The sequence below is a fragment of the Myotis yumanensis genome, unplaced genomic scaffold (assembly GCF_028538775.1).
Source record: "Myotis yumanensis isolate MYYU_CA2020_CCGP unplaced genomic scaffold, mMyoYum1.0.hap1 SCAF_3, whole genome shotgun sequence".
Classification (NCBI taxonomy): Eukaryota; Metazoa; Chordata; class Mammalia; order Chiroptera; family Vespertilionidae; genus Myotis; species Myotis yumanensis.
In genome coordinates, this window is record NW_027223754.1 from 159,499,746 (window position 1) to 159,520,818 (window position 21,073).

A 21,073-nucleotide genomic window follows, 5' to 3' on the forward strand; every position below is an offset into this window, starting at 1 on the left:
AAAGAAGAGAAAAAAGAAACTAGATCACCAACTTACACCATACACAAGAATAAACTCAAACAGGATTTAAAGACTTAAATATCAGTCACAAAACCTTAAAAAGCCTAGAAGAAAACATAGGAAGCAAAATATTGGACATTTCTCAAAGTGATATTTTTTAATATATTTCATGGGGCAAGGGAAACAAAATAAAAATTAAACAAATAGGACTACATCATACTAAAATGCTTTTACACAGCAAAGGAAACCATTAGCAAAATGAAAGACAACCCACTGAATAGGAGTACATATTCATCAATGACACATCTGATAAAGGGTTAATTTCCAAAATTTATAAAGAACTTATATAACTCAACACCAAGAAAACAAACAATCCAATTAAAAAATGGGCAAAGGCCTGGAATAGACACTTCTTCAAAGAGGATGTACAGATGGCCAGTAGACATATGAAAAGATGCTCAAGGTCACTAATCATCAGAGAAATGTAAATTAAAACCACAATGAGATTTTACCTCATAGCTGTCAGAATGGCTATAACTAATAAATCAACAAACAAGTGTTGGCAAGGATGTGGAGCAAAGGGAACCCTTGTGCATTGTTGGTGGGATTGCAGATTGGTGCAGCTACTGTGGAAAACAGGATGGAGTTTCCTCAAAAAATTAAAAATGGAACTGCCTTATGACCTAGTGATTCCACTTCTGGGAATATATCAGAAGAAACACTAATATATCAGAAGAAACCCAAAACACTAATTCAAAAGAATATATGCACCCCTTTGTTCCTTGCAGCATTATTTACAACTAGGGGTCCGGTGCACGAAATTCGTGCACTGGGGAGGGGGTTATCCCTCAGCCCAGCCTGCTCCCTCTCACATGCTGGGAGCCCTCAGGGGATGTCTTAGTGACGGTTTAGGCCCGCTCCCTGCTCCCCTTGGGGATAGGGCCTAAGCCACAGTCTGGCCTCCCTTTGTGGGAGGTGACCAGGCTGATCAGGGGAAGGCACCAGCCCCATCACCATGCTGCTGCAGCCACTGCCAGTCACTGCAGCCAGCAAGGTTTTTTCATCAACACGGACTCCAGTCCCCTCACCATGAAAAAATGACAACTTTCTTTAGGAATTTTCAAGATGTGTCTTTCATAAAATAATAATTTCTTTATTATTTTTTTTATCCTCACCTGAGGATATGTTTCCATTGATTTTTAGAGAAGGTGGAAGAGAAAGGGAAAGACAGAGAGAAACATCAAAGTGAGAGGAACACTTTCATTGGTTGCCTCCTGCATGAGCCCTGACCTGGGCCCCGGCCAGGGAGGAGCCTGCAACCTAGGTACATGCCCTTGGTCAGAATTGAACTCAGACCCTGCCATCGGCAGGCCAAGGCATCATCCACTGAGCCAAACCGGCTAGGGCAGGATATGACATTTCTTAGCCCTCCAGCAGCGGACCTTCCTTTTTCTCTCCAGGAGTGTGGTGAAAAACCCTAGATCACCTTTTTGGATTCTTATTACCCAAGTTACTAAGAATATTACCAGTGGCATACAGGGAGCTTAACCAATGAGCAGTCAGAAAAGGTGTTTCCTCTGTAGTTCACACCAATCGCAGGCTTGCCCCCCACCCCCCAGGCCTGATGCCTCTGGCCCAGGCTTCAGGCCTTGGCAGGGGACCCCCATCTCCCCCCCCCCACCGGCTCTGCCTTCGCCCAGGCCTGACGCCTCAGCCAGAGGCGTCGACCCCCATCACCCTTTGATCACTGGATCGGCCCCTCACCCAGGCCTGATGCCTTGGCCAGAGGCGTCAGGCCTGGGTAGGCGACCCCCAGACCCCTCTGATTGCCAGCTCCGCCCCCTGCCCAGGCCTGACGCCTCTGGCCCAAGCTTCAGGCCTGGGCAGGGGACCCCCATCTCCCCCCACTCAGGCCTGATGCCTCTGGCCCAGGCGTCAGGCCTGGGCAGGGGACCCCCATCTCCCTCCAATCGCCAGATCAGCTCCTTGCCCAGGCCTGACGCCTTGCCCAGAGGCGTCGACCCCCATCCCCCGCCAATCGCCGGATCAGACCCTCGCCCAGGCCTGATGCCTCGGCCAGAGGCATCAGGCCTGGGCAGGCGACCCCCAGACTCCTCTGATTGCCAGCTCCGCCCCCTGCCCAGGCCTGACGCCTCTGGCCCAAGCTTCAGGCCTGGGCAGGGGACCCCCATCTCCCCCCACTCAGGCCTGATGCCTCTGGCCCAGGTGTCAGGCCTGGGCAGGGGACCCCCATCTCCCCCCAACCACCGGCTTCTGGGCAGCTTCTGGGGTTTCTGGGGCCGGCCTGTGGCCAGGGATGGCGGCTCCTGCTGGCAGCTGTGCTGTCCCACCCTGCCTGCAGTATGCAAATTAGACGCCATCTTTGTTGGCGGTTAATTTGCATATCGTGCTGATTAGCCAAAGGGAGGCGTAGTGAAGGTATGGTCAATTACCATGTTTGTCTATTATTAGATAGGATAGCCAAGCTTTGGAAGCAGCCCAAACGCCCATCAATAGATGAGTGGATAAAAAAGGCTGTGATACATCTACACAATGGAATGCTGTGTGGCTGTAAAAAAGAAGGAACTCTTACCTTTTGGCACAGAATGGATGGACCTGGAGAATATTATGTTAAGTGAAATAAGCCAGTCAGAGAAAGACAAATACCACATGGTTTTACTTGTATGTGGAATCTAATGAACAAAATAAACTAACAAAATACAAACAGACTTATAGATAATGAGAACGGACTGACAGCTGTCAGAGGTGAGGGAGTGAAAAAGGTGAAGGTATTAAGAAGAAAAACACACATAGACATGGACAATAGTATGGTGATTGCCATGGGGAAAGGACGTGGAGGGAGGTGAATGAGGGCAAAGGGAGGATAATGGTGGAGATACTTTGGGTGGTTAGCACATGATACAGTATGCAGATATGTGCTATAGAGTTGTATGCTTGAAACCTGTATGCTTTATTAACAAATGTCACCCCAATAAATTCAATAAAATTTTTAAAAAAAAGTTGCATATGTCATTTGGAAATTTCTTTTTTTAAAAAAATATATTTTTATTGATTTCAGAGAGGAAAGGGGAGGGAGAGAGATAGAAACATCAATGATGAGAGAGAATCATTGATAGGCTGCCTCCTGTATGCCCCGTACTGGGGACTGAGCCTTCAACCCGGCCATATGCCCTTGACTGGAATCGAACCTGGGACCTTTTAGTCTATAGGCCGACGCTCTATCCACTGAGCCAAACAGGCTAGGGCTAGGAGTTTCTAATGAAGAATATAAATGACTAGGGGGTTATTTATACCATACTTAGAGAATTCAGGTAATTATTTTTGTTTATAGCTGAGGAATAGGGTTCTTAATATTTACATAGCTATTGCAAAATTCAATTTAAATTATATTTCACTTTTATTTATTCTTCTCCATGGTTCTCAAATTCTCAAAACCATTCTCAGCAGATAACCCACCTACATTTTATTCATAATTAGTAAAATTTTCTCTGCATGATACTCCTCTCTACCTTTCTTCTTTCAGGAGAGCTCTGTCCCACACTCATCTTTGCATACTCTGATCAAAAGAGTTGATTACCCCTTTTGTGTCAAAGGTTAGTCCCTCTCTGACTCTTGAAAATAGAAACTAGTAAACATTTTACCATCTTCTAAATCAAAAAGCATTTAATGTACATTGATGTTATTTGGTTACAATTATAACAATAAATAATTACCATGAATTGAGAACTTACTATGTGCCAAGTCTTGTCATTATTTTATTTGATTTCCATAATGATCCTTTGAGATAGCTATTATTACTATCCCCATTGTGCAGATGAGGAAACTGAGTTTTGGAGCAGTTGATGAAATTGTTCCAACTTCCATAGCTAGTGTATTGTGGAGTCTGACCCAGTGCCACCCGATTCCACAGTCTGCACACTGAACTCCCAGGTTGTGCTGATTTCCATCCTCACACAGGGTAGAGCGATTATGATCATTATCTCAACCTTACAGATGCGATAATATGGATTACTTATTCTGTGAGGATAATAATGGTAATGGTAGTGAAACTGAGGCTGGGAAAGTTTAGGTGATTTGACCAAGAACACACAGCTAGCACATTTTTCCAAATCTAAGACACATGTGGACCATTTCTTAACAAATTTATTAAATGGTAATTGTATATTGAAAAATATTCTGCATATTTATAGTTTTGCTTCTACATTATCTTTGATTTTTTTCTTTTAATATTTTCTTCTGTACTTTTTTTCTAATATCGTCTTAATTTCTGGTTTTAACTAATGGGGCCTTCATAATTCTTCCTCCTTTCTTTGAACTCCAAAGATGCATGTCTTACTCTTCTTTCTTTTAAACACACCTTTTTCAGAAGTTGCTCTTGCTTGCTCTAGTTTCCAAATAAGTGAAACAACTCTGTCCTGTAGCTATCTCATGCTGACTCTCAAATAAATATTTCTAGGCCTGAATTCTTATTTCATTTTCAGCCTCATATTTTAAAGTCTCATTTTCTTTGGTATGTTTTTCTCTCACATTAACCTTAATATGTTAACAATGGTGTATTGTATGATCCCATTTTGTTAGAAAGACATATATGTAGCCCAGGTGCAGTGACTCAGTGGTTGAGTGTCAATCTATGAACCAGGAGGTCACGGTTTGATTCCTGGTCAGGGCATATGCCTGGGTTGCAGGCTCGATCCCCAGTAGGGGACATGTAGGAGGCAGCTGATCAATTATTCTCTTCATTGATGTTTCTATCTCTTTCTCCCTCTCCCTTCCTCTCTAAAATCAATTAAAGATATATTAAAAAAAGACATACATGTCTGTAAACATCTTTTATATGCTATAGAACTATATTTTTATGTATATAGTCACATATGTCTGGAAAAATAAATAAACAGTATTACTTCAATGAAGTTGAATGAACAAGTGGGGGACATACAGGGCACCGTCCCTTTTTACTTTATGCCTTTATACCTGTCTATATTGTATGAAGGCTATAAAACAAGTATAAGTTCATTTTAAATAAAAGAAGTCACAATTATAAGATTTTATGTCCTACAATCACAGACAAATGACATTGATATAACTGTAAGCTGAGAATATACTTACAGTTGACTTCAGTGCAGTGATGTGGGATTTTTCCCATACATGTCATGGGATGAATCACAAGTTAGAAGTCAGATGTGAATGAAAGGCATAAAACTGAACTTGTTTGCTTTCCCACCACTACTTATTGACCTACTTATTGGCGTCTTTATTAATTTACACGCAGCCCCTTCTCCAGATTCCTGAACCCTTCTAGATGCAGAGAAGCACCCTGGCAAAAGTGAGCTAAGGCGGGGCTCCTGTTAGCTCACGGAGAAGTAAAAGTCACGGCGACAGGAGTGAGACAAGCCGGGCTGCTGCCAGCTCATTAAAAAGTCAGAGGAAAGGGGCACTGGAGACAGGTTCAGGGTAAGCCCGGGATGAGCTGCTGTTGCTTGATGCTCCCCTGATTGCAAGTCTCATGGGGACCCTTAGAGTTTAGGAGAACGTTCACACCTGAGAAAGAAAAGGCATCGTGGCCGTGCTCCAGAGAGAACACGTGGGTCTTTTGCCTTGAGGCTTTTTATCTCTCCTTTGGAGCAGGCATCTTAGGAGAGGTCTCATGGAGGGTTTTAGCAGAATATTCATCAGCTTCCCAGGTGTGTTTGTTAATATGTTGATGTACCAAAATGAGGCATAGAGGGACCAGGTCATTTTCTGGTTAGCTTTGCCTCTATCTTGGATTTGTTTGACTCTAATTGTTGTTGTTGTTGTTAGTTATTCCCCAGACTTCCTCTGTTTGGCTGGCACAAATGGCCTTAATTCGATTTCTTCTCTATTATCTCTGACCAGGATGATTTAAGCTATGTGTTCTCTGGGTAGGGAGCAGAGGTGTAAAACATTTACTCTCCAGTGTCCTTGGTTAGGGAAGATAAGGCCTTGTGCTTCGCTAGAAATGTCTGGCTGTCTAGAAATGTTATAGGAAAGAAATGAGCCCAGGCAGGGCTGCTTTGGCTCACTGAGAAGTCAGGGAGGTCCAGGGGGTTAGCCTGGGCTGAGCTGCTGCTACCCATTGCTCCCCTGGTTGCAAATCTCATGGGCACCCTTAGCATTTAGGAATGCACACCTGTGGGGGAACGAAAGGGGAAGGGAAGGTGTGGGCGTGGTCCGGAAAGGGAGAGCTCGGATGGAGGTCTTTGAAGGCTGGGAGTTTAGGGGAGGGCTTTGGGGAGATCTCAATACAATACTCATCGGTTTTTCCAGGTGTGCCCTCTCAGGGTTGTGGTCTCCACTGAGTGGTCAGCACTATTAGTCATTGCAGTGGTCCTGGCTTCACCTACCTGGTTTTGCTGCTTTTCTGGGCCTGAAGCTGAAATACACCTGAGGCCTAGATGTTATCTCTAGGGAAGTGACCCTCTGTATCTGCTGTAAATTACTGGGCCAGTTTGTTCAGCTCTGTCTCAGTTTCCCAATTCCACTTGCCCAGGAATATTCCTAGCTTACTATCCTGCCTCAGTATAATTATTGATTTGTTTGGATTTATGTCCATCATTTATTATTTATTATGTTTATTTCCTCTATTTTAGTTCCTCTATTTCCCTTTTCATGCCTACTTTTGGGTTATTTGATTTTTTTTAGTATTCCACTTAAACTCATTTATTTATTTATTGTGATTTTGATTATATCTTTGTTTAATATTTGAAGTTATTTATGTTGAAATTACAATACATATTCTTAACTTTTCCCTGTCCACTTAGAATCAAGATTTTACCACTTCAAATAAAATGTAGACACCTTATGATCATATAGGTTTCTATGTCCTCCCAATTTTAACTACCCTCTAAAAAACCAGTTCTTTTTTTTTTTTCTTCTGCAGCCAGTGATGTGAAGAGAAGGAAAAAGGCTCCATAATAACTTCAGCACTGAGAACAATGTAGGCACGCAAATATATTTGTGGAATGATTGCTGGGCTTCTAGGCAGTTGAAAGGGCACATCCACAGGACTGCTCAGGTCTGAGGCAGACAACAGGGCTGGGCTAAGGCAGGGTGTGTATCTTTCCATTCTGCTTCCATGCCCAAATCTTTAAGGTATTTAATTAAAAGACATGCAGAAACAGGAGTCAGGAGCCTTTGGAGAAAGAGGCTCAATATTCTGAACTGCTTGTTCTTTAGTTTTTGGTCTAAAGCTGTGATTTTCAACCAGTGTGCCAAAAGTTTTTTAAAATATGCAATACATGACTATTTAGTCAGGGATATAGACATATTTTCTCTTAGGCTATCAAAGAAAAATGAAGACAGCAGACAGTACAACAATAGCTGTCTGGTATTACTGAATCAAAAGTATACCTATTTTCCTTTTGTCAGATGGGTGAAATATATATTTTGGTATGCTGCAGGATTTTCATAGTTAGTGTATGTGTCATCAGATGAAAAAGATGGGAAATCACTGGTCTAAAGAAGCACCAAGGGGTGCTGTGCAAAGAACTGACCTTGGGAAGCAGTTGCAAGGAGGATCTACTGGAATTTGCGTCCACTTGACTTATTTGGAAAATAACAATAACAAAAGCCAGCTGCCTCTAAAAAATTAGGCAATTGCCCTAACTGGTTTGGCTCAGTGGATAGAGAGTCAGCCTGTAAACTCAAGGGTCCCAGGTTTGATTCCAGTCAGGGGCATGTACCTTGGTTTTGGGCACATACCCAGTGGGGAGTGTGCAAGAGGCAGCTGATCGATGTTTCTCTCTCATTGATGTTTCTAACTCTCTATCCCTACCTCTTTCTCTCTATAAAAACTCAATAAAATATATTTAAAAAATTAAAAAAATAAAAATTAGTTAATTTGCTTTAAAAAATTCTTAAAATATCTGGATGCTGTTTTCTAAGGCATCCTTAGGTAGCCCTTTCACTCTCAGCCTCCTAAGGCTCATCTACAAAATATGTCCCCTAGAGCTCAGGCACCCTCAAGGAGCCCTACAGGTTTTGGTAACATAACTCAAGATTCCTACTCTTCTGACTCTTCCCTTAAGAAGAGATTGGATATTCACTGTGTTAGGGATACCCCTGGCGTAGTTTTCATTTCAATTTCATGACTGGAGGAGAGTTAGAACCAGAAATATCAACCCGACAAGCAGAGACAGTTTTGGTATTAAGTGTCTACAGAAGAGATTTTTAGAATTTTCAGAGCAAAAAGGATGAGAAGGAAAATTATCTCAAACTTGAGAAAGGATGGCCTTTATTGCAAGAGTAGAGCTTTATTGCAAGATGTAATTACCAGCTTATTCTGGAAATTGTCTAGTATTTCTGATAATATGTTTGGACAACTTTCTAAAGACTTTGATAAAATGAAGAGCCTCATTTGTAAAGCTAAACTTTATCAATAAGTCCAAGACCACCAGTCTTGTGAACAACACCATTAATTTTATTCAGATGTTCCTCTTTTGTACATAGATTAACAAAGTTATATAGCTACATCTTTTTCCTACAAAAATTTATCTACTAAGGGGTTATATCTGTATTATTTTATTTCATATTAGAAATCAAAACTGAGAAATTAAAAAATCTATATATTAATTTGTTTTAAATTACTATAATAAAAATATCTTAAAACACAAATAATATATTTTTATTTAACATAACTATAATCTCAAAAAAATAACTAGAAGAGTGGTATTGATTCACATTTTTGCAAATTTTTAAAATGTCTGGTTCAAAAATCTATTTGCTAGAAAGAAATCTTTTTTTAAAGAAACATTTCTAATTTTTATTCATAAAATTAATCCAAACAGCAACAATAGATATACATAGCCACATATCAATAACAAACCAGGAAGGAATCAAAATATTCCAGAGACATCTTGAACAATTTTAAAGGAATACACACCAGGCTAAAAACATACAGCTAAACCGTGGTGCACAACAGGTTACATTTATTCCTGCATTTTCTCAATAAGTTCTTCCTTATATCTGCCTTTCTCTTTTCCAACTTGTTGAGATTTGGCTTTGTATTCAAGAATTTTTTTCTGATCTTTGTCCAGTTTTAGCCTGGTGATGACCACCTTGCTGGGGTGAATGCCCACCTGGACAGTTGTACCATTAGCCTTCTCAGGCTGCACCCGCTCCATGTAGATGACATATTTCTTTTTTTTTTTTTTTTAAAATTAAAAAATATAACAGCTTTATTGAGATATAATTCACATACCATAAAATTCACCCATTTAAACTGTATAATTAATGACTTTTAGTATATTCATCACTACAACTTATTTTCTTTTTTTTTTCTTTTTTTCTTTTATTTTATTTTTTTAATTAAATCTTTATTGTTCAGATTATTACATTTGTTCCTCTTTTTTCCCCCCCATAACTCCCCTCCTTCCAGCTCCCACCCCACCCTCCACCCTCACTCCCCACCCACTGTGTTCATCCATAGGTGCATGATTTTTGTCCAGTCACTTCCCGCATCTCCCACACCCCTTTTTCCCCCAAGAATAGTCAGTCTATTCCCTTTCTATGTCCCTGATTCTATTATAATCACCAGTTCATTCTGTACATCAGGTTATTTATTCACTTGATTCTTAGATTCATTTGTTGATAGATGCATGTTTGTTGTTCATAATTTGTATCTTTACCTTTTTCTTCTTCTTCCTCTTCTTAAAGGATACCTTTCAGCATTTCATATAATACTGGTTTGGCGGTGATGAACTCCTTTAGCTTTTCCTTATCTGTGAAGCTCTTTATCTGACCTTCAATTCTGAATGATAGCTTTGCTGGATAAAGTAATCTTGGTTGTAGGTTCTTGGTATTCAGCACTTTGAATATTTCTTGCCATTCCCTTCTGGCCTGCAAAGTTTCTGTTGAGAAATCAGCTGACAGTCGTATGGGTATTCCCTTGTAGGTAATTGAGCCTCTTTCTCTTGCTGCTTTTAAGATTTTCTCTTTGTCTTTTGCTCTTGGCATTTTAATGATGATGTGTCTTGGTGTGGTCCTCTTTGGATTCCTTTTGTTTGGGGTTCTCTGCGCTTCTTGGACCTGTAAGTCCATTTCTTTCACCAGGTGGGGGAAGTTTTCTGCCATTATTTCTTGAAATAGGTTTTCAATATCTTGCTGTCTCTCATCTTCTGGCACTCCAATGACTCTGATATTAGACCGCTTAAAGCTGTCCCAGAGGCTCCTTACACTATCTTCACACTTTCGGATTCTTTTTTCATTTTGCTTTTCCAATTGGGTGTTTCTTGTCGAATCTTTGGTTTGATTCTTGTGCTCCTCTGGGCTGCTATTGGGTATAATATTCTTTATTTCAGTCCGTGTATGCTTACTTTCTAATTTCTTTATCGTAGCATCGAGGGTATCATTAGTTTTCGTGAGGCTCTGCACAAATTTATGGCAAGCCCTCAAAATTGCGATTCTTAGCTCCATATCTTCCATTTCTGTCATGTTTTTTTGTCTCAGCATCTTATATGCTTTCTTGGTGCCCCCCCTTGTGGTCTCTGTGCGCAGTCTTGTTCTAGCCAAGCCTTAATTGTTGTAGTTAACACTAGAGGGATTTGACCACCAGGCCGACTGGCTGTAGGAATCAGCTGTGGAAAACGTCTGTCTTCTGGGGAGGCGTTATTCCAGCCTTTGCCTGAGGCGGTCGGCAAATGGTTGTGCGCAGGGCCTGGGCGGGGCGGGCTCAACAGGGCGGGGGGAGGGAGCAGCTATGGCCGCTCTCAGTCCCGTTCCCAGAGGCTCTGCTTCTCAGAACCCTGGCAGCCGCTGCAAACCTCGGAGAGAAAGCTGCCCTCAGGTTCCAACTGATGCCGGATAATCCCGCTTCTCCCGTTTGAGTCTGGGTCCCTAGAGGCTCGCCCGGATCTGGAGCCCAGAGTCTGAGACTCACTCCCGACAGAAAACGACAACCGCGCCCTCAGCCACCAGCCCGCTTTGCGCGCGCACCTCGGTACCTTTGTATTTTCCACACTGCGCCGCCTCTGAGCCTCGATTTGCTGTTCTCTTTCCTTCTAGTTGTAGAGTCTCTCTTCAGCCAGCCTTCCTGTGGTTCTGGGTGATGTCCGTTCAGTCTTTTAGTTGTATTTTTGAAATGGTTGTTTGCGGCAGTGGTCTCCGGTGTTTACCTACGCCGCCATCTTGGTCTCCTTCCCGACATATTTCTTTCTGTACACGTGCACTACCTTGCCAATTTGCTGACCTTTGTAGTGTCCTCAAAACCCCTGGACCTCATCGCGCTTGTGAATGGGCATGGAGCAGATGTGGTACTTCTGTAGCAGCTCCTTGGAGAGCCGGAAGACGTGATCTTGGGGCGCATGTGTGAGGGGGCCTTGAAGTGGCATTTGCAGTTTTTGCTGCAGTCCGAGGACACAGACAGTCACCATGAAGTTCAATCCCTTCTGGCGCTGGAAGTGCTCAGAACTAGAAAGAAATATTTAAACTATTTTTTGGGGGGAAGATTTCTCCTTCATTGTCAAGTTTGAAATATAACTTTGATACTTTTTCGTAATAAATTCATCTGAGATATTGCTTTAATAAGGTGGGTGTTAGAAAAGTTCTCCTGTGTTTTCATGGAGAGGAACTTTATGAATGTGTTCCGATTTTTCTTTGAGTTTGAGGTGTGCTGCAACCTGCACAGCGGGTTCAGGATCTGAAGGAGGGGCTGATGCACAAATGAAAATGCTAGACAAAAATACGAATTATTAAGGAGTGGGGGCCAGGTGGAGTCTCTTTCTTGAAGAGGCACCCCAGATCAGTCCCGTCTGCTTTTTATTCACTTTGAATACATATTTGCCCTTTAACAATGCATACAGGCAGAGCAAAGGTAAAGTTTGGTATACAATGTAAAGATTATCAGGTCAGGAAATCACCTCAAGCCATTGCAATCACTGCAGGGCAGGCATGCTGATATTCAGCTCTGCTGAATATCAAAGTCCATTGGCCTTCCATTGCCTCTTTGGCACTTTTATGCTAATTGCTGTTTGCTTTTGCCTCCAGCAGAGGTCTTTATGTTCATTAAAGAGTCATAATCTTTCTGGTCACATCCTTGAAAGCTTGTTTTACTTGCTTATTTCTTAGAGTGTAAATGAATGGGTTCAACAAAGGGGCTACTGAGGTATTGAGCAGAGCGACTCCCTTATTGAAGGCAATTCCCTCTTTTGCTGAGGGTTTTATGTACATGAAGATGCAGCTGCCATAAGAGAGGGAGATGACAATCATGTGGGAAGAACACGTGGAAAAGGCCTTTTTCCTTTGCTGAGCAGAGGGGATCTTCAGGATGGTCCAGATGATGTTTGTATAGGAGATACTCACAGGCACCAGAGTGACCACCATGGTCACAAATGCTAAAATAAAGTCAACCAGCTCCAGGAGTGTTGTGTCTGAGCATGATATCTCTATGAGGGGTCCATAGTCACAATAATAATGATTCAGAATGTTGGAGGCACAGAAATCCAGCTGACTGGTCAGGATGATTGGGGATATGATGATCAGGAAACCACCTAGCCAGAAGCAGAGAACCAGCTGGGTGCAAACCCTGCTGCTCATGATGGTTGTGTAATGCAGGGGTTTACATATGGCCACATAGCGGTCATAAGCCATGGCAGCCGGAAGGTAAAACTCTGTGGCCCCGAGGAATATGGCAAAGAAATACTGAGTGAAACAACCAGCAAAGCTGATGCTCTTCTTCCCAGTTAAGATGCTGAACAGTAGCCTAGGAGTAAAAGTGGTTGTGAAGGAAATTTCTAGAAAGGAGAAATTCCGGAGGAAGAAATACATGGGAGTCTGGAGGTGGGAGTCCAGTAGTGTGAGGGTGATGATGGTCAGGTTTCCAATAATACTAAATATGTAGGTCAGGAAGAGAAGTATAAAGATGACAAATTGAATTTCTGGGATGTCTGTTAGTCCCAGAAGAATGAATTCTGTCAGAAAGGTTTGGTTTTTCATCGCTAACTCTTACAGCCTAGGAAGGTACAAAGGAACAAAGTTGGTGTTTAGAAGGGAAGAAGAGCACAGGATCATTCAGGAGAGGTTAAGGCTTTTTTGTTGAATTGATTCAACTCTTCCCCTGCCCCCTCTCCCGCCCTGTCCAATTTGACTCAAGTGAGATTTTCTATTGGATAGAGGCTGCCTCTTCACAAGAATTTTTGTTGGATTCCCACATAGGAGGATTTTCTCCATGGCTCCTTTTCAGGCTCTTCATGTACTTCCTAGTGCATCTTCTAACCCAGTGCCTAAGTTACCATTTTCTCCATTTAGTGTCTCTTTGAACACTGGCTTTTGATCTTTAATCTGCTATTTTGGCAGAGGTGTCTCATTTCCATCACTCTCTTGGTCTTAGTGTGAGAAGAAAAGCTAACTATGTTAGCTCATAGTTGAGGGGCCTTTAGGAAGGAATAAGCAATATTGTTATAACTGTGTATCCAAAGAGATCCCCAAATTCCCTTAGGTTTTTTGAATTTGTGGACCATTGTAGCTAATATCAGTATCTAAATCTTTGTAGCAATTGTCTGCTTTCCCTCAGGTCCCAGTTTGCAGATGACATGATACTGTATATAGAAAACCCTAAAGACTCTACCAAAAACAACTAGAATTGACAAATGAATTCAGTAAAGTAGCAGGATACAAAATTAATATTCAGAGGTTAAAAAAAGTAAAATTAATATTCAGAAATTGGGGCATTTTTATACACCAATAATGAACTATCAGAAAGAGAAACTAAGAAAACAATACCATTTACAATTGCACAAAACCAATAAGGTACCTAGGGATAAATTTAACCAAAGAGGTAAAAGACCTGTACCCTGAAAATTATAGGATACTAAAGAACAAAATTGAGGAAGATACAACTGAGTGGAAGCATATTTTGTTTTCCTGGATAGGAATAATTAACATAATAAAAATTCACATATTACCCAAAGCAATCTATTAATTCAATGCAATTCCTATTAAAATACCAATGGCATATCTCATAAAACTTGAACAAATACTCCAAAAATTTATATGGACCCACAAAAGACCCTGAATAGCCTCAGCAATCTTGAGTTAAGAAGAACAAGGTTGGAGGAATCATGCTATCTGACATCCAACTATTCTACAAGGCCATTGTAATCAAAACAGTATGACAATGGCATAAAAACAGGCATGTAAATCAATGGGACAGAACAGAGAGCTAAGCCCACACCTTTATGGTCAATTAATATTTGACAAAGGAGCCCTAGCTGGTTTGGCTCAGTGGATAGAGTGTTGGCCTGTGGACCAAAGGTTCCTGGATTTGATTTTGGACAAGGGCACATACCTCGGTTGCGGGCTTCTTCCTGGCCCGAGACCAGGTGGGGGCTTGTGCAGGAGGCAACCAATCGATCTGTTTCTCTTACATTGATGTTTCTCTCTGTATTTCCCACTTTCTTCCACTTTCCCTAAAAATCAATGGAAAAATATTCTCAGGTGAGAATTAACAAAACATAAATAAAGAAAGAAATAAAGACATTAAAAAAAATTTTGACAAAGGAAGCAAGAACATAAAATTGGGTAAAGACAGCCTTTTCAATAAGTGGTGTTGGCCAAGTTGGACAGATACATGAAAAAAAAAAAAAAAAAAAAAGAAAAAAAGAAAAAAGAAAAGAAAAACAGGAAAGAAAAAAGAAACTAGATCACCAACTTACACCATACACAAGAATAAACTCAAACGGGATTTAAAGACCTAAATATCAGTCACAAAACCTTAAAAAGCCTAGAAGAAAACATAGGCAGCAAAATATTGGACATTTCTCAAAGCAGTATTTTTTAATATATTTCATGGGACAAAGGAAACAAAATAAAAATTAAACAAAGGGGACTACATCAAACTAAAATGCTTTTACACAGCAAAGGAAACCATTAGAAAAATGAAAGACCACCCACTGAATAGGAGTACATATTCATCAATGACACATCTGATAAAGGGTTAATTTCCAAAATTTATAAAGAACTTATATAACTCAACACCAAGAAAACAAACAATCCAATTAAAAAATGGGCAAAGGATTTAAATAGACACTTCTTCAAAGAGGATGTACAGATGGCCCATAGACATATGAAAAGATGCTCAAGGTCACTAATCATCAGAGAAATGCAAATTAAAACCACAATGAGATTTTACCTCATATCTGTCAGAATGGCTATAACTAATAAATCAACAAAAAAGTGTTGTTGGTGAGATTTCAGATTGGTGCAGCTACTGTGGAAAACAGTATGGAGTTTCCTCAAAAAATTAAAAATGGAATGGCCTTATGACCTAGTGATTCCACTTCTGGGAATATATCAGAAGAAACCCAAAACACTAATTCAAAAAAATATATGCACCCCTTTGTTCCTTGTAGCATTATTTACAACTAGAGGCCCGGTGCATGAAATTCATGCACTGGGGTTAGTGTCCCTCACCCAGCCTGAACCTCTCCAATATGGGACCCCTCGGGGAATGTCCGAATGCCGGTTTAGGCCCTATCCCTGTGGGATCGGCAGTCGGACATCCCTCTCACAATCCAGGACTGCCGGCTCCTAACTGCTCGCCTGCCTGCCAGCCTGATCACCCCCTAACTGGTCTCCTGCCTGCCTGATGGCCCCCAACTGCCCTCCCTTGCTGGCCTGGTCACCCACAACTGCCCTCCCCTGCCAGCCTGATCTCCCCCAACTGCCTTCCTGTGCTGGCCAATTTGGTTCTGATTGGTCAGTTTCTATGCCAGTCAGCGACTCTGGGCCTATCTATGGGGCCTGATCAGAATGGCGGGTCTGATCAGCAGCCCCTGTGGAGGCCTGGAGAGAAATGGAGGCGTAGCTGCTGGAGAGAAAGAGAGAGGCAAATGCTGATCCACAGCTGCCACAGAGTCTATAGATCACATCCTACTTCTCTCTTCAGGCCTCTCTCAGAGCCTGATTCACAGCCCCCTCAGCAGTCAGTGCTGGATCATTGCACCTGCAGTTGCAGCAGTCAGTGCTGGGTCCCCACAGCAACCCAGTGCTGACTGTGGGACTGACTTCTGGTTGGTTGAGCCTCCAGTCATGAGGGACCCAGGGTTTTTATATATTAGGATAGCCAAGCTTTGGAAGCAGCCCAAAAGCCCATCAATAGATGAGTGGATAAAAAAGGCTGTGATACACCTACACAATGGAATGCTGTGTGGCTGTAAAAAAGAAGGAACTCTTACCTTTTGGCACAGAATGGATGGACCTGGAGAATATTATGTTAAGTGAAATAAGCCAGTCAGAGAAAGACAAATACCACATGGTTTTACTTGTATGTGGAATCTAATGAACAAAATAAACTAACAAAATACAAACAGACTTATAGATAATGAGAACAGACTGACAGCTGTCAGAGGTGAGGGAGGTGAAAAAGGTAAAGGTATTGCCAGAACCGGTTTGGCTCAGTGGATAGAGCGTCGGCCTGCGAACTCAAGGGTCCCAGGTTCGATTCTGGTCAAGGGCATGTACCTTGGTTGTGGGCACATCTCCAGTGGGGGGCGTGCAGGAGGCAGCGGATCAATGTTTCTCTCTCATCAATGTTTCTGGCTCTCTATCCCTCTCCCTTCCTCTCTGTTAAAAATCAATAAAATATACTTAAAAAAAAGAAAAAAAAAGAAAAAGGTGAAGGTATTAAGAAGAAAAACCCACATAGACGTGGACAATAGTATGGTGATTGCCATAGGGAAAGGACATGGAGGGAGGTGAATGAGGGCAAAGGGAGGATAGTGGTGGAGATACTTTGGGTGGTTAGCACATGATACAGTATGCAGATATGTGCTATAGAGTTGTACGCTTGAAACCTGTATGATTTATTAACAAATGTCACCCCAATAAATTCAATAAAATTTTTTTAAAAAAATTGCATATGTCATTTTTAAATTTCTTTTTTTTTTTTAAAAAAAATATTTTTATTGTTTTCAGAGAGGAAAGGGGAGGGAGAGAGATAGAAACATCAATGATGAGAGAGAATCATTGATAGGCTGCCTCCTGCATGCCCTGTACTGGGGACTGAGCCTTCAACCCGGCCATATGCCCTTGACTGGAATCGAACCTGGGACCTTTTAGTCTATAGGCCGACGCTCTATCCACTGAGCCAAACAGGCTAGGGCTAGGAGTTTCTAATGAAGAATATAAATGACTAGGGGGTTATTTATACCATACTTAGAGAATTCAGGTAATTATTTTTTTGTTTATAGTTGAGGAATAGGGTTCTTAATATTTACATAGCTATTGCAAAATTTAATTTAAATTACATTTCACTTTTATTTATTCTTCTGCATGGTTCTCAAATTCTCAAAATCATTCCCAGCAGATAACCCACCTACATTTAATTCATAATTAGTAAAATTTTCTGTGGCATGATCCTCCTCTCTACCTTTCTTCTTTCAAGACAGTTCTGTCCTACACTCATCTTTTCATACTTTGATCAAAAGAGTTGATTACCCTCTTTGTGTCAAAGGTTAGTCCCTCTCTGAATCTTGAAAATAGAAGCTAGTAAACATTTTACCATCTTCCAAATCAAAAAGCATTTAATGTACATTGATGTTATTTGGTTACAATTATAACAATAAATAATTACCATGAATTGAGAACTATGTGCAGATGAGGAAACTGAGTTTTGGAGCAGTTGATGAAATTGTTCCAACTTCCATAGCTAGTGTATTGTGGAGTCTGACCCAGTGCCACCTGATTCCACAGTCTGCACACTTAACTCCCAGGTTGTGCTGATTTCCCATCCTCACACAGGGTAGAGCGATTATGATCATTATCTCAACCTTACAGATGCGATAATGTGGATTACTTATTCTGTGAGGATAATAATGGTAAAGATAGTGAAACTGAGGCTGGGAAAGTTTAAGTGATTTGACCAAGAACACACAGCTAGCACATTCTTCCGAATCTAAGACACATGTGGACCATTTCTTAACAAATTTATTAAATGGTAATTGCATATTGAAAAATATTCTGCATATTTATTTTTGCCTCTACATTATCTTTGATTTTTTCCTTTTAATATTTTCTTCTGTACTTTTTTTCTAATATCGTCTTAATTTCTGGTTTTAACTAATGGGGCCTTCATAATTCTTCCTCCTTTCTTTGAACTCCAAAGATGCATGTCTTACTCTTCTTTCTTTTAAACACACCTTTTTCAGAAGTTGCTCTTGCTTGCTCTAGTTTCCAAATGAGTGAAACAACCCTGTCCTGTAGCTATCTCATGCTGACTCTCAAATAAATATTTCTAGGCCTGAATTCTTATTTCATTTTCAGCCCCATATTTTTAACTCCCTTTTTCGTTTGTATGTTTTTCACTCACATTAACCTTAATATGTTAACAATGGCTTATTGTATGATCCCATTTTGTGAAAAAGTCATATGTAGCCCAGCTGCAGTGACTCAGTGGTTGAGTGTCAATCTATGAACCAGGAGGTCACGGTTTGATTCCTGGTCAGGGCATATGCTTGGGTTGCAGGCTCGATCCCCAGTAGGGGACATGTAGGAGGCAGCTGATCAATTATTCTCTTCATTGATGTTTCTATCTCTTTCTCCCTCTCCCTTCCTCTCTAAAATCAATTAAAGATATATTAAAAAAAGACATACATGTCTGTAAACATCTTTTATATGCTATAGAACTATATTTTTATGTATATAGTCACATATGTCTGGAAAAATAAATAAACAGTATTACTTCAATGAAGTTGAATGAGCAAGTGGGGGACATACAGGGCACCGTCCCTTTTTACTTTATGCCTTTATACCTGTCTATATTGTATGAAGGCTATAAAACAAGTATAAGTTCATTTTAAATAAAAGAAGTCACAATTATAAGATTTTATGTCCTACAATCACAGACAAATGACATTGATATAACTGTAAGCTGAGAATATACTTACAGTTGACTTCAGTGCAGTGATGTGGGATTTTTCCCATACATGTCATGGGATGAATCACAAGTTAGAAGTCAGATGTGAATGAAAGGCATAAAACTGAACTTGTTTGCTTTCCCACCACTACTTATTGACCTACTTATTGGCGTCTTTATTAATTTACACGCAGCCCCTTCTCCAGATTCCTGAACCCTTCTAGATGCAGAGAAGCACCCTGGCAAAAGTGAGCTAAGGCGGGGCTCCTGTTAGCTCACGGAGAAGTAAAAGTCACGGCGACAGGAGTGAGACAAGCCGGGCTGCTGCCAGCTCATTAAAAAGTCAGAGGAAAGGGGCACTGGAGACAGGTTCAGGGTAAGCCCGGGATGAGCTGCTGTTGCTTGATGCTCCCCTGATTGCAAGTCTCATGGGGACCCTTAGAGTTTAGGAGAACGTTCACACCTGAGAAAGAAAAGGCATCGTGGCCGTGCTCCAGAGAGAACACCTGGGTCTTTTGCCTTGAGGCTTTTTATCTCTCCTTTGGAGCAGGCATCTTAGGAGAGGTCTCATGGAGGGTTTTAGCAGAATATTCATCAGCTTCCCAGGTGTGTTTGTTAATATGTTGATGTACCAAAATGAGGCATAGAGGGACCAGGTCATTTTCTGGTTAGCTTTGCCTCTATCTTGGATTTGTTTGACTCTAATTGTTGTTGTTGTTGTTAGTTATTCCCCAGACTTCCTCTGTTTGGCTGGCACAAATGGCCTTAATTCGATTTCTTCTCTATTATCTCTGACCAGGATGATTTAAGCTATGTGTTCTCTGGGTAGGGAGCAGAGGTGTAAAACATTTACTCTCCAGTGTCCTTGGTTAGGGAAGATAAGGCCTTGTGCTTCGCTAGAAATGTCTGGCTGTCTAGAAATGTTATAGGAAAGAAATGAGCCCAGGCAGGGCTGCTTTGGCTCACTGAGAAGTCAGGGAGGTCCAGGGGGTTAGCCTGGGCTGAGCTGCTGCTACCCATTGCTCCCCTGGTTGCAAATCTCATGGGTACCCTTAGCATTTAGGAATGCACACCTGTGGGGGAACGAAAGGGGAAGGGAAGGTGTGGGCGTGGTCCGGAAAGGGAGAGCTCAGATGGAGGTCATTGAAGGCTGGGAGTTTAGGGGAGGGCTTTGGGGAGATCTCAATATAATACTCATTGTTTTTCCAGGTGTGCCCTCTCAGGGTTGTGGTCTCCACTGAGTGGTCAGCACTATTAGTCATTGCAGTGGTCCTGGCTTCACCTACCTGGTTTTGCTGCTTTTCTGGGCCTGAAGCTGAAATACACCTGAGGCCTAGATGTTATCTCTAGGGAAGTGACCCTCTGTATCTGCTGTAAATTACTGGGCCAGTTTGTTCAGCTCTGTCTCAGTTTCCCAATTCCACTTGCCCAGGAATATTCCTAGCTTACTATCCTGCCTCAGTATAATTATTGATTTGTTTGGATTTATGTCCATCATTTATTATTTATTATGTTTATTTCCTCTATTTTAGTTCCTCTATTTCCCTTTTCATGCCTACTTTTGGGTTATTTGATTTTTTTTAGTATTCCACTTAAACTCATTTATTTATTTATTGTGATTTTGATTATATCTTTGTTTAATATTTGAAGTTATTTATGTTGAAATTACAATACATATTCTTAACTTTTCCCTGTCCACTTAGAATCAAGATTTTACCACTTCAAATAAAATGTAGACACCTTATGATCATATAGGTTTCTATGTCCTCCCAATTTTAACTACCCTCTAAAAAACCAGTTCTTTTTTTTTTTCTTCTGCAGCCAGTGATGTGAAGAGAAGGAAAAAGGCTCCATAATAACTTCAGCACTGAGAACAATGTAGGCACGCAAATATATTTGTGGAATGATTGCTGGGCTTCTAGGCAGTTGAAAGGGCACATCCACAGGACTGCTCAGGTCTGAGGCAGACAACAGGGCTGGGCCAAGGCAGGGTGTGTATCTTTCCATCCTGCTTCCATGCCCAAATCTTTAAGGTATTTAATTAAAAGACATGCAGAAACAGGAGTCAGGAGCCTTTGGAGAAAGAGGCTCAATATTCTGAACTGCTTGTTCTTTAGTTTTTGGTCTAAAGCTGTGATTTTCAACCAGTGTGCCACAAAGTTTTTTAAAATATGCAATACATGACTA

The 21,073-nt window shown here is 41.2% G+C and overlaps 1 protein-coding gene and 1 pseudogene across 1 annotated transcript; both read right to left on the reverse strand.

Annotated features, from left to right (window-relative positions):
- Positions 1-8,966: 8,966 nt before the first annotated feature.
- LOC139006391 (large ribosomal subunit protein uL24 pseudogene) lies at positions 8,967-11,398 on the reverse strand (annotated as a pseudogene).
- Positions 11,399-12,039: 641 nt separating this feature from the next.
- LOC139005442 (olfactory receptor 6C4-like) lies at positions 12,040-12,969 on the reverse strand. Its single transcript, XM_070407671.1, has one exon. It carries the CDS (start codon positions 12,967-12,969, stop codon positions 12,040-12,042), a length of 930 nt encoding a protein of 309 aa, XP_070263772.1.
- Between the last annotated feature and the right edge of the window lie 8,104 nt (positions 12,970-21,073).